Raw genomic sequence first — 13,611 nt, 5'->3', positions numbered from 1 at the left:
TAGAATCCTCTACCCACAATGCTTGTTCAGTGTCAAAAGTGGGGTTTTGCTTGGTGTCAAAAGGGCGTAAGTGCAGTTACGCCCTTTTGGCAGCAAACAAAACCCTACTTTTACTGTTACGGCTTTCAGTTTTTGTTTAATTAAAACTTATGGGTCATCATTTCAGTTGTGTCCTTTTGGCACTGAAAAGATCTCACTGAGACCTTTTAATTGATATGTAATACTCATATTCGCCCAAAATCGCACTTACGCCCCTTTGGCTCCAAGACCTTGATATGTAATTGCACCTATCCTTGCTATTGCATCAATTGTTGTTGTAGTTGTATAAGGTGAAATGTATTTCTTCATCTCATTGTTCACCATCATACATTGTGAATCCAGATTAACTCATCCTCATTTGTCTGTCTCTGTCTGTTTTTCCCTTCCTCTCTCTCTCTCTCTCTGCCTCTCTCTCTTTCTCGCTCCCCGTCTTAAGTTGAACCCTTCCAAACTGGAGAAAAATGAGGATGTGAACCTGAACCTGGCTCATCTCCTCAACATCCTGTCCGAACTGGTGGAGAAGATCTTCATGGCTGCTGAGATCCTACCGCCGTAAGAACAAACACACTCAGACAGTGACGCCACCCGCAGTATAAATCAGTATAAATCAATTGAGGTAAAATCACCTCTAAATAACCCCTCGGTGTCTCTCTATGCTGACCCATCCAGGACACTGAGGTTCATCTACGGCTGCCTGCAGAAATCAGTGCAGCAGAAATGGCCCACCAACACCACCATGAGGACCAGAGTCGTCAGGTAAACACACAAAAATATAAACACTTTTGGCAATACTACTTGATTGTGGTTGAAAAGGAGTCATCATATCTGTGCTGTCTTCATTTAACTTTCATTAGTAACATAAAATTAATTTTTAACACGTGATTTTGTGTTATTAATGTAAACAAAGCAAGCAACAAAGTAACAAGTAACTAAGTAATGAGTTCTGCAGTCTAACTTCACATATCTTTGGCTCTTCCAGTGGCTTTGTCTTCCTAAGACTCATCTGTCCTGCCATCCTCAACCCCAGAATGTTCAACATCATCGCTGGTGAGTGTCCACACAAAATCACACACACACACACACACACACACACAGTCCTCTTGTTTCCAGTGTAATAAATCATTGATGTGAGTTTTGTGCTGTACTCTCTTTCTGCACAGACCCTCCATCTTCAACAGCAGGCAGGACCCTCACTCTGGTGGCCAAGTCTGTCCAGAACCTGGCCAACCTGGTAGAGTTTGGTGCCAAGGTACAGATTATCTACCTGAAACTGTTTTGATCCCAGAAATGTGCAGTAAAACTGTTTTTTGGCTGTAGACATCTGTCAGAAGAATTTTTTTTATTATTCCAATTTTTTCTCATAATTTTGTGTTCAGGACAGGCTGTCTTGATTGGAAAGGCATTGTGTGCATTTGTCATGTCTGCTGTGAGTTAGACTTGTTTATCAGACGTTGATACATTTTTCTATCCTCACACAGGAGCCCTACATGGAGGGTGTGAACCCTTTCATCAAAAACAACAAACATAGGATGATCATGTTTCTGGACGAGTTGGGGGTGAGTCACATTCTTTGCATATTGACATCAAATTCTAGTCTATTTCTAAATCCTGTCATGTACACCATGAATGCTGACATTGTGCACAAGTTCAAAAGGATCCTCAACTGTTTTACGTGGGTGTTTCCAGAACGTCCCCGACCTCCCTGAAGCCACAGAGCACTTTAGGACGGACCTGTCCCGGGACCTGGCTGCGCTGCACGAGCTCTGTGCCACACACTCAGACGAGCTCCGCACCCTGAGCAACGAGAGGGGAGCACAGCAGGTCAGAGACTGATGATATCGCAGCCAGGCAAACTCTGGAGGATTTATGTCCTACTCTGCTTCAAGAGATTTATCTCACTTGTATTTCTCTCTTAATGGGGTTTCAGTGACTCCTGTTTCAGTTTGTGGCATTTTGTCTTTTTCCTCGGTACTGCCTCTGATGTGGCTCTCGTCTCTCTGCCTCCTTATTCAGTATCACCCTATAAAATGAATATATTCTTATATTCGTCTGGCTTTCATCTCAGCTGTACCTTCTTCAGTTGGCCTGTTCCTCAGTGGAATTTATATAATTGAATTTCGACTGTTTCATCTAATGTCGTGATGCTTTTCTCCTCTCTCTCTCTCTTTCTCTCTCTCCATAGCATGTGTTGAAAAAGCTGCTGGCCATCACAGAGCTCCTCCAGCAGAAGCAGGTTCACTATGCCATGTCCAACAGCAACAGGTAGTACTGCACACCTCCCCTCCTCCTCTCCTTCCATCCTTCCGTCAAGTCTCCTCCTCCGGAGTGCAGCACACAGAGGGGACCTAGCATGCTCTACCCTCATCACCATGGCAACCCCTCCTCCACCACCCTCCATCATCTCCTCCTCCGATAGTCCCGCCCATCCCCACCCACCTGCCATCTTGTCCCGTTCGCCACAAGAGAGCTATGCAACAACAGCAGACGAATACAACCACCGACGCAGTACTTATACACACAAAAAACTTGCACCAGTGACTGACAGCTGTATGCACAGGAAAAATTTTCTTTTTCCCCACTCATAAACTGTGTTCATGATTCTATGACTTGGGTACATTTCATTCCCTTCATCACGAGGGCCAAATATTAAGATTTCAAAAAGAAGCTTCTTTGTACCCACAATGTGTTTTGACAGCACAGGTTGCCAAAGTGTATCCCCTCTCCCTGCTCAATATGAGGAAAGTTAATTGACATGAAGAAGCTAGTTCTCCCTGTCCCCTTTTCTTATAACTGGATTATGAGCGATAATGCTTTTTATACTGTAATTAGTGACTGATTTATTTTATGGTTGTGACAATATCCGCAAAGTGCTGAAACTAGCATTTCTGTCTATTTGTTCTCTTTCTTCCTTTGTTTTCTAGATTGGATAAAAATCTTTCAGAAAGTATGGTTATTTTATATCAAGAATAAATTCTCTTGCTGGAATCATGAGTATATAATTGAGATGAGCTGAATTTTTTTCTCCAATTGTATCAGCTATTTTTTGATTGTTTGGTTCAGTCTTTCTTGAAACTTCTCAATGCCAGACAAGACACATAATCAGAGAAACCAAGTTAATGAAAGTGTTTACAGCAGTAAAATTTTGGAATAGTACAGATTGTATCAGACATGCATGCACTTATTAAACCGTTTTTTTAAAGTAGATAATGGAGTCGTTCATTGTCCCTAGACAAAAATGGAGAAATTTGTGCACACAATACCATGGTGGCTTTGTTTAATCCTTCGATATATCTACTTTACATACAGATCCTGTATTAGAACATACTGAGAACTATTCTCTTCTTAAGCTGCAGAAAGACACAATAAAATATGTAGAAAAAATATCTTTATTCTTTTTACAGAAAGGGAAACCAAGATAGCAAAGGATGTTTGATCTCAATATTATGTGGCAAAGTAAATATCTGACCTGAACACCTGTAAATGGCAAAGTCTTTGACACACTCAGTATTTTCTATGAAGCCTCCTCTGTGTGTCATTAACCCTGACAGGTGTATATTTATTGTTATGCTGTGTAATAAGTTAGAACTTTGTTTGGATTCAAAACCATATAGGTGTAAATGCTCATAGCAAGTCTTCATCAGTCCACTCCTGGAATGAAACAAGTTCAGTTAATTGACTAGCACCAACAACTGCTATTTTCTGACAGGAGAAACACATTCATACAAGATTGACATAGCCTAATTTAAGACAAAATCGAATTTATCTTACTCAGTATTGCCAGAATGTCAGCTTTTATTGCAGAATATTGTCTCACCTCTTCTGTTATACGAGGTTCCTTTGCCACATGGCCGTCATCCTCATATCCTCTTTTTCTTTTGCTGTAATAGAGATCAATATTTTTACTATGAGCAATTAAGTGAATCATCAGCATATGTAACTTGTAGGTGTCAAGAACAGAACGGCATGTTTAGATTCAAATTGGTTTTGTAACAGCTTTGAGATCTGTGAATCAGAAGTTGTCTTTGCAAGCTGTAATTGTTGGTGAACTCTGTTCCACATATTATTCTCTCCTTGCATAACCAACCCCTCCCTTCAAGTCCATTGTCAACAGTCATCTAGGTACAGTATGTGACATTTAGTTTCCTCTACACCTTCATGATCAACACCATAAGTAGTTGTAGTTTCATTAGCATCGTCATGTTCAATGTGTTGTAACTTCATGTAGGCTAGTTGTTCACACCAATACACATGAATAGTATTTCTATGCACATTAAAACTCATCTGCACGTGCCTTTTACAAACATGTCCGCTTTATCTTTCAGGACCGAGTGCACCATCATGTCACTGGCTGCTGCCATCCAGGTAATGTGAATTATACTGTGCGCCAACCGAGATTCAAAGAGCAGTCGACCACACAGCCAGCCAGCCAAAGCCAGGCCTCATCCTGGTATGAAGGCCAGGACCGAAGACTTAAGTGAATTTGTTTTTCTGAGCATGTAGCCTAGATATCTGGCAGTTCAAACGCAATATGGCTGGGGAGACTTTGTTCTCTTTGGGATACTACTGCTGCAGATCTGAAAACCGTCCTTCCAAAGCCCTTTCCCAAAATGCTTCAGACACTGACAATGTGTCGACTTGAACTATGATCAAACTTCAACAAGGGACATGGTCAGATAAGAAGAGATGACTTCTATGAAGATGGACCTGAGACGCAGTCGATTACTTAGCTAGAGGCAGCCACACAAATCTCTGAACTTGACCTTGACTTCCTTTAATCTGGTGTGGCTGCCACTGACTCAGATGTTTGATTGGTTGCTGTCAGTGATTGACATGGAGCCAGGCGAATGGGGCACCCTGATCTGGAGGAACATTGGCTTGAGATTGTTGAAGCCCCTCCTCTCCCTTGTCAACAGTGGAACTTTGGACAAGACTTACTGCGACAGTCGGAGGAGAGGCGATCCAAAGCATTGAAGTAGCGTTATCTGCCATCATCAGGGAATTTTAACGTAGCACCTCTCTCCAAGACGACGCAAGCCTTAACTCCCTTTCTACACACCAACCTCTAGCCTACTCCACTTGATTTTACGACACAAGCTCTTCCTTCAAACCATCACCACTTACAACTTTCACTGTCTTTGTGTATTAACTACCACATAGCACTGGAAACACGTGTTATATATGTTTTTTTTATATGCTGCTTTGCTTGTTGATATTATACACTTAGGCTTGTATGGAAGTAAAGGTGTTTGTATATGATAGCTGAACAGAGTTGAATGATAGCGAACTTTGTATGATAGTCTAACGGAGTTTGTAGAGGATATCTGTAACCTGTCCTGTGCATGTGTTAACCCTAAATGGAAACTGCTATAGTGTGTGGGCCTACATATATGCTGCTCTAAGAAACGTCACAAATGCTCCCTTTAAGCCTGGGGATGTGAACAAAAGCTTTCATGTATTTTGCAGTCTCTCTCGCTATCCTACTGTCATTGGTGTTGTAGTACACCTCTGCACTGACCGTGTTCATATAGATTCATCCTGAGAAGTCATGCCATGCACAGATTTATCAAGTTCCGAGTCATATGGGTTGGCCTTGGCATAATCTTTGTGAATCTGTGCCTGTCATAGCTCAAGCGTTTACCAAACAGTTTACTGTAGATGCACTTAAGATACCACGGACCTCACCAACCTCACCAAGTGTTAACCGATAACTGGCGTCAGATGGAGAGAATTAAGAATGATATAGAAGCCTAAGTCTCCTCATCAGCGATACCAATATCAGCTGTGCTACGTGGCATGGATGATGTAGGTAGGAATGTGGTGTGCTGTTGTACTTCCTTTCTGTATTTCATATAGCCGATGATGTGTTCCTTTTTTATTTTTCTACCTGATACTGAACCTTGAACCTTTTGCATCTTAGATACAACAACCTGGCTGAAATAAAGCTGTTAGTACGTATGATAACACAAGTTTGGAGTTGCTTAATTGGGGGTGGGGGATACAAACTGCAGCTACAATTACAAAGGCCTACACAGACCGGCTGTAATGATGCACTCACTGGACAATATGAATTTAAATACAGTACAATTAATATTGTCACATTATCAAATATCAAGTTGAAACTAAAAAGTTGCCTATTAATAAAGGTAGGCTGTTCATTCGTTTATGATTATATCTGATAACGGTTTTTCAGCTGCACAATAAAGTCACATATTGTGACTTTAATATCACAGTATATTGTGTGACAATACATTTACACATTACTTGTAATTGTGTCCAATTTAAACACGAGCAGGCCCCAGCACCATCTCCTTACTTTGAGCTTGTGGTAAATTCAGCATGGATCCTCTCCAACTTCTGTTTGTAAACGTTCACCTCCTCCGATTTGGGAAGTTCATACTTCTTTATGAGGTTTTTCATCCCTGGATGAGTAGAGGATCCAGTGTTTTTAGGCACATTTTGCTCAGATAAGACTGTTACATTTGGTAAACCACTGTACACTAAAGCTGAAAAGACAGCTCAATATCACCATCTTGTGATAGCAAACTGTAGGTGCAATTTACTCACGTCTCATGGATTCATACATCTTTGAGAGGGTCTCCTTGTCCTCCTTCAGTCCCATGCATTCTGCCAGGTAACTAGGCACATGAAATAATAATCACAGGTGGCATTCATTCCATTATAACACTCTAGGGGAAAAAAACAATTGCATTTTTTTCTGGTGTAAGAATATCACCCCAGGATTGTGTTCAATTCAGTCAAATTACAAAGTCTATATGAAGTGATTTTTTACTTTGGTAGAACATTTTCCCTTTTAGTCCACACGTCTCTACTTGAATTCATGAACAGTAAACCAGGTCACTCAGGACCAATCATTGGCACACACACTTTTCTTTTCAAAACATTAGCTGAAAAAATAGATTTAAAACACGTAAGTGATATCTTATTCTGTGTTGAGGGTCCTACCTCTCAATTAGCTGCTTGTTTGAATTATGCCTGTTTGCAACTAATGATATTGAGATCCAAGGGGAAAAAAAGCCTAAATGCTGGTGGCGGCTAATGCTCGATGTTGACAGCTTCTGAACTCATGAGGGCCAAAAACTGAAAATGTTCGACCAAAGTGAAGTAAGCTTTACATTCTAAGTAGATAATTTAAGGAAGAAAATAATAGTTATTTTTCTAAAATACTTTTGAAACCCATTTTTTTTTTATTCAAACTGAGCTGACACTGAGCTCTGGTCCTTGTTGCTGACCCACCTCTCCATGCTGAGTCCGGCCCGTGACGCGCTGTTCAGAATAGCTGTTAGGGCGATCTGAGAAGGGGGGAACAGCAGCCCTGCGTCCGTCATGGTTGCCCGTGTCAGAAAGTCATCGGCACTCTTCCTCAGTGACTCGGGGTTCTCCAGCAGAGGATACCTCGTCTGAGGGCAGAATATATCAGGAGGAGTGGGGATGGGACGATATGCTTATCTCACGATACGATTCGTTACGCGATGCGGGGTTCACAGTCCGATACAACTACGATACGATGTGATGAATTAAAGTTCAATGCCGACAAAGTATGACAGAATTATGTTTATTTCTGAGCCACAAATCTTTCTACCAACGGCATTGGCTTGCTAAAATGTAAACAACACTTTAAAAATGTCTTTACAAAGTGCAAATAATATAATTTCGATTGAGAGCTTGTGAAATCGTGATGGACAAACCATCTCATTTGTGATTACTACAGCAGAATAAAATGTACCTAACATCGCGATTAATTTTTCTGCCCCTCGATATGTATTATCACAATTTTGTATTGCGATATACTGAATTTCAATATTGTCCCATCCCTAAACGAGATATAAAGCAGCACTCAAGTGATCATTCCTTCTGCTCTGCGAAGCTTTACGAATACAAGTCTGACGTTCAAAGCTCTCCGGGAGTCCACCCACCTTCAGGTCGATGAGCAGGCCCTCCATGGGTCTGTAGGGGTTGTGGACCACCAGGTGGAAGTTGAGCTGCTGGATGAGCAGGAGCTCGTACTCCAGGATCTGCTCCAGGACCCTCTCCTGCCCCGCCGGGGTCTCCTGCAGGAGGTTACCCACAAACTGGGTGCTGGAGACGTTGAACTCATCCACCTTACAGGACAAGTATGCACAGGTCAGCCTGAAACAGAGGGTGGAAAGACTGGTTTGGATAGACTGGCTGAGAAGGAGATTTGATCAAATATATGGAACTGCTACACTGCATGTACACAACACAGTGCATGTCGTATGTAGTCCATTACAAACCACCGATTAGCTGATAAAAACTGAAATCACTGAGATAAACCTTTTAATTAGTGTGATAGGTTCAATTAGTGACCCAATGCAATTGCTTTCAGTTACTCTGAATTATGTTGCCTCCAACTACAGAATAAGAAGCAAAGAATTAATTCAAGTTTAGAGACTAATTTGATTTAGTCTACCTCATCATCAACAACAACCAGAGTTAACTATTCTTTCAAGCTATGGAAAATGATGTTTGTTTCTGTAATCTCCTGATCAAAAGGCCCTTGTCCCTTGAAACATATTTATCATATATCATATAGTAATCCGAGAAGTATTAATTTTCTCAAAAGTATGATTATTGTATTATTACTGGGTGTAACAGATTACATTTTATTTTATTTTTTTGAGTTCTCCCTGATTCCAATACATGCGGTCCTCACTGCTCGTTTTTTACCATGATCATAACTACTCACATTATAATCCTGGGGTGGTACTCCATGAGCGAGTTATTCAGGTAGAATCTTCTGAAGTACATGATGGCTGTGCCCTGTGGTAAACAGGTAAACAGACATGGCTCAGATGTCATGACACCACTAAAGGTTATACATATTATAACTCTGAGTAGATGAGCAGGAAGTACGCACCACTACAGACTTGGGCATCACAGGCTTGAATGCATTGCAGAGGTCCAGCAGCCTCTTCTCATAGTGTCTGAACAAGACGTCTTCCTCATGACGCTGCAGGAACATGGACTCACTAACCCCAGGCTTGGTAAACAAACAAACAAACAAACAAACAAAGAGGGAGAGAGAGTTGATATTCATATATTATTGGTTATGTACTGAAAACTATGTGTTAATGTTTGCAAAGTTACTGCAATTGAAGCACTATACTGTACTATATAGGTCTCTTTCATGCCAATAAAGCTGATTTGAATTCGAGAGAGAGAGAGAGGGAGAGGGAGAGGGAGAGGGAGAGGTGGGTGTCAGTTTTTGTCCTTGTACGTTACCAGGAATGGAAAAGTGATATTAGGGTTATTTAGTGTTGCAATAAACTGGATTTTTCTCATCACGACACCAATATCTTCTGCAGCACTTACCTTCCCACTTGCTATCATTTTGTTGCGGGCCTTCTGGTTGGCCTCGCACCTTAACAGCTCCACGTTGTCTTCGGTGTCAAAAATCCAGTATTTTCTGTGTGAGCTGTTGTGGAACATGACTGCCTCTGCCAAAAAAAAAAAAGAAGCAAAACAGCCCAACGGGTCAAACAACTGGCTCCAGCTGACAAAGTAAAGTTAGCTTGCTCTCACAGTGTGACTGGTGTGCGGTAAATTAGCATAAATTAACTTACTTTATTTATGAAAGCATACACGCTACCCAGTCCAAAACTAGAAGAATGAGGATCGTAATGTAGTAGAGCTGTAAAAAGAAGCCTTTCTGACTTTAAATTTAATTCTGTCTTAAATTAAAAATACGAAGTAGACAGCATCAACACTATCAACTGATGCGCGTCGCAACTCTTACGTCACATCGTCCGCCGTTGATGACGAGCTTGCTCTACCGTAATCTATGATAGAGCGCGCAAGAGGAATGCAATTGTGTGTGTGAGTGTGAGTGTGTGCGAGAGAGAGAGAGAGAGAGGGAGAGAGAGGTTTGCCCGTGTTGCTCTGGGCCTAATGAAAATACAAAAAAAAAACACAATATTAGAGCATGTCTCAAATCTCAATTCATTAACGTTTAGCCCCATTTTGAAGTAAACCCCAGCTCCTTAGGGTTTCTTTTAACCCATTAACAGAACATGCAGAACTCTCCTCTTAACCTCACGTTTTGAGGGAGGAAGGAGAAGTATCTTGTTAACCTATATTTGAAGCTCATGAGTGGAACTGATCTTTGGCTACACTTTAAAATACACAGGCCTAAAAGTTATCACAAATCACAATGTATCCACACTTAGGCCCGCAAGGCTACTGTACATGATATTCAAGGGTGTATTTTTTTCCATTTAACCGCTGCAAACTAGCTAGCCCACGTTAGCATCTTATTTGCACAATTTCTTCCAGTTTCTTAAACGCCCCGCCCTCAGTTAATTGCCTGTGCTGACAGTTCAGATGGATCCGTGTTGGACCAGGACCAGGCTGGTCAAATGCTTAGAGTCCGCTAAAGTCTGTCATTTTGCTGTTGAGACGGAGGAACACATAACAGCAATCGAATCACACTGTATGTTTAGACAGAGCCACCCAACCCCCACCAGCCTTTCCGTATACCCTAATTTGCATAAACATGAGTAATTTATGAATAATAAATGCCCTTGCATTCAGCGGGAGCCGTTAATTTGCATATCACCACAGCTACAGTTTTATTTCCTTAGTGCGGTGTTATCATGAAGCCCTTCAAGCCTGCATAAACCAGAATCAAAGAAGTAATGATATAACAGGTATGTGCTGGGGACTTTTTTTTTTTTTTTTATCTTGATCTCTTCCTCTACGGGCGGAAAATATTTTAACTTTTACGTTTGAGCTCTTTCTGTGATAGGCTTGTAACGCTATAGGTTGTATGTGCAAGAGGCTTATATCTACAGTATCCATCGCTCGGTCTTGCCCTGTAAATTGCATAAACATGAAGTGCCGATGCATTATTGATGAGACCATTGCAACGTTTACTGTATGTACGCTCGTGTGTGCGCGCACTCGAGCGCATTGATAGCGCGTATAATGCTTGCGTGTGTGCGTGCGTGAGTTCGTGTGTCGCGTGTATATGTGTGTGTGTGTGTGTGTGTGTGTGTGTGTGTGTGTCTGTATGTATGTGTGTCTTGTCAATCTAACCAAAAGCCTTTACTTGTATTTCTCATAATTCCGCAGTAAGGTGTAGAGACTAATCTGCCTATACATTATTTTACAGGGGCTGCACTTTATCTTGTATTAGATTATCTTTAAAAAAAAAAAAAATCAGCATTCCTGATTTTGAAGCTTCATTTGAGTCGGTGTATTATTTTAACATTTGATGCAAAATTGGCATTTGGTGCTGAATTTTCTCTCTCTTCCATTTTTGGATACATAGCCCTTACTCACTGTTATTCTAGAAATAATGAGAATTAGCCCATGCAGCCTTGTTTTAAACGGCTATGGCTACTCTCGTTTTACTCCTTAATTTTAAATGTGGTCAAAACGTGTCCAGTGGGACAGAATGGGAAAGAAATACTTGGATTTGATTCATATTGACCATCTGATTCTGAAGATGCCATGGTGTCAGCTGTGATTCATTAGTTGGTGATACTGAGACTGTTTCTGATGTGACAGCAAGTAAAATGGTGTGTGTGTGTGTGTGTGTGTGTGTGTGTGTGTGTGTGTGTGCCTGTGTGAGAGAGAGAGTTTTGGGGTGGTTTGAGAGAGAGAGAGAGAGAGAGAGAGAGAGAGAGAGAGAGAGAGAGAGATCATTTTCATAGCAGAAGTGTTAGGTAATGTGTATGTGTCTTTGTGACGAAAGGCTGTGTCTATGTATTCTGACAGGCAGTGTTTTATGGGAAATCAAACTTGAGCAATTTTGTGGCATTACCAGATCAGCTGAACGATCTTTGTGCCTCCCTGATCAAGTTAGTCTCTTCCAGCCCAAATCAAGTCTGCGCTCTTGTCTGTTCTCTTCAGCATGATGAAGTCGGTGCATTTCAGCCGCATAGGAAAACCTTTGTAGGCACAGTCGGTCAATTCATGGACACAAAGTCAGCTGAAATTTGACTGTCTACCGATGGATTGATGCTGCGTGAAGCATCGCCTCGGCTGTACACAGCTTTGTAAACTATTCATGATGTGGAGGAGGAGGAGGAGGAGGAAGAGGAGGAGGAGGATAATCCCCACCCCATGGCCCACCTCCCCACCATCTCATCTAAAAAGTTTCTCTCTTGTATGAAAGAAATAATTTGGAAACAACCTTGAAAACGATGCAAATTATTTTGCTGACCAATGAGCTTGCTTAATCTCTTTTCCTCTCTTTCATATTCACCTTTTTTTTTTTTTTTGCCGTATGCCTTGTTGCAGCAGTCAATCCATTTCGGCTTCACACACCAACAAATGCAATTAAACCCCCAATTCAAATTCCCTATATGTGAATATTAATTATTCTGCCCTCCATCCCGTACGAAAGCCCCACCCCCTATTGCACCGTGGTTGCCATGGCGACCGGGTGGTGGCAGCGCTGATGTCAGAGACTCCTCCAAGGACACTTCTGCAGGCAGCTGGGTCAGGTGATATGTACCGCTGCTGCTGGGCATCAACTAACGCCCGAGAACAAAATGGCCGCCATCCCTTCTAATATTTTCTTTAGTCTCTCTGTGAGATGAAGCAGGAGAGGAAGGGTAGCTGTGCTTCACTGATTCCAAAACACCTTTTGTTTTGATGATGTGAGTGATACGGATGATGTGGGATATCCGATGTGTGATTGGTGTGACCGAAACCCATCACACAACTGAGCTGTCTGAGCCCCGCAGAGATCAGGCCGCCTGTCTGCAGAATTTGGAAACGTGTCTGGCTATTTAAGTGTATTCATGACTGTGTATCGCCTTTGTGTTTGAATGTGTCCGTACATCGGTTTCCTCAGGTTGGCATTAAACAGCCGAGGCTCTCTCCCCTCCTCCCCCTCCCCTCCAGACCCTCAGCGCTCCCCCACCAGCTCTCTCTCTCTCTAATTGAGCTTTGTGTCTACCTCCATCTCCATTCAAATCCACCTTCATTTGCATACTGCCGCCGCGCGCCGGACAGCTCCCCAGCTGTACAGTATAGGACTAAATGAGGAACACAGACCCACTTTACGTGCTGTGAATACTAAGCAGCCGAGGAGAGTCCTTCTCCTCTTCCCTGAGCACACAGCTACCTGAGAGATGAGGGGGCAGAGAGGAAGGAAGATGGCAGCGGCAAATCAGTGCAGTCACCTCCCGAAGATCCAGGCATTACCAGTTTGAAAACAAATGTTGATGTAGAAGTGGGGAGCATTTTTTAAAATTTACTTTCAATGTTTACTGTTTTATAAGAGAAAATATGGCAAAAGGTATCATGGTCTCTAATTTGACATAAAACTAGCCAGATATGGTGTGATACAAATAAAGTTGGTGATGCAAGCCAGAGTCACATACACATTATCCTCTATACAGTATCCAGACATCAGGGCTATGGGACTCAAGTTTGATCTCGATCTCATATTTATTTTCGAAAGGTGTAATTCTGCTCAAAGTTCAAGGCAAATAATCTAAGATGTACTCTCTCAATATTTGGAGAATGTGTTCTTCTATTCTGCAGGAAAATACAATATTTCCCCAGTTTTCTGGCACCGGT

At 41.8% G+C, this 13,611-nt stretch overlaps 2 protein-coding genes across 2 annotated transcripts in view; one reads left to right on the top strand and one right to left on the bottom strand.

The window, feature by feature from the left end:
- The window catches only part of LOC139912024 (ras GTPase-activating protein 1-like), a 28,131-nt gene extending 24,893 nt beyond the window's left edge, over positions 1 to 3,238 (top strand). Inside the window, exons 19-25 of the mRNA XM_071899701.2 lie at positions 476 to 591; positions 709 to 795; positions 1,019 to 1,086; positions 1,200 to 1,288; positions 1,518 to 1,595; positions 1,726 to 1,860; positions 2,222 to 3,238. Of these exons, the coding sequence (XP_071755802.1) occupies positions 476 to 591; positions 709 to 795; positions 1,019 to 1,086; positions 1,200 to 1,288; positions 1,518 to 1,595; positions 1,726 to 1,860; positions 2,222 to 2,305 (657 nt within the window). The 3' untranslated portion in view covers positions 2,306 to 3,238. The remainder of the gene's footprint in view (positions 1 to 475; positions 592 to 708; positions 796 to 1,018; positions 1,087 to 1,199; positions 1,289 to 1,517; positions 1,596 to 1,725; positions 1,861 to 2,221) is intronic.
- Positions 3,239 to 3,407: 169 nt separating this feature from the next.
- On the bottom strand, positions 3,408 to 9,796 carry ccnh (cyclin H). The gene is made up of 10 exons (XM_071899702.2): positions 9,642 to 9,796; positions 9,391 to 9,515; positions 8,936 to 9,058; positions 8,765 to 8,838; positions 7,974 to 8,187; positions 7,294 to 7,457; positions 6,604 to 6,674; positions 6,353 to 6,458; positions 3,854 to 3,917; positions 3,408 to 3,687 (listed from the first exon to the last, which is right to left on the bottom strand). The coding sequence occupies exons 2-10, from the start codon at positions 9,505 to 9,507 to the stop codon at positions 3,661 to 3,663; spliced, it is 960 nt and encodes a 319-aa protein (XP_071755803.1). The 5' UTR covers positions 9,508 to 9,515; positions 9,642 to 9,796; the 3' UTR covers positions 3,408 to 3,660.
- Positions 9,797 to 13,611: the final 3,815 nt, after the last annotated feature.

Source organism: Centroberyx gerrardi, chromosome 8 (assembly GCF_048128805.1).
Source record: "Centroberyx gerrardi isolate f3 chromosome 8, fCenGer3.hap1.cur.20231027, whole genome shotgun sequence".
In the NCBI taxonomy this organism is placed as follows: domain Eukaryota; kingdom Metazoa; phylum Chordata; class Actinopteri; order Beryciformes; family Berycidae; genus Centroberyx; species Centroberyx gerrardi.
This window is presented reverse-complemented; position numbering and strand designations above follow the sequence as displayed.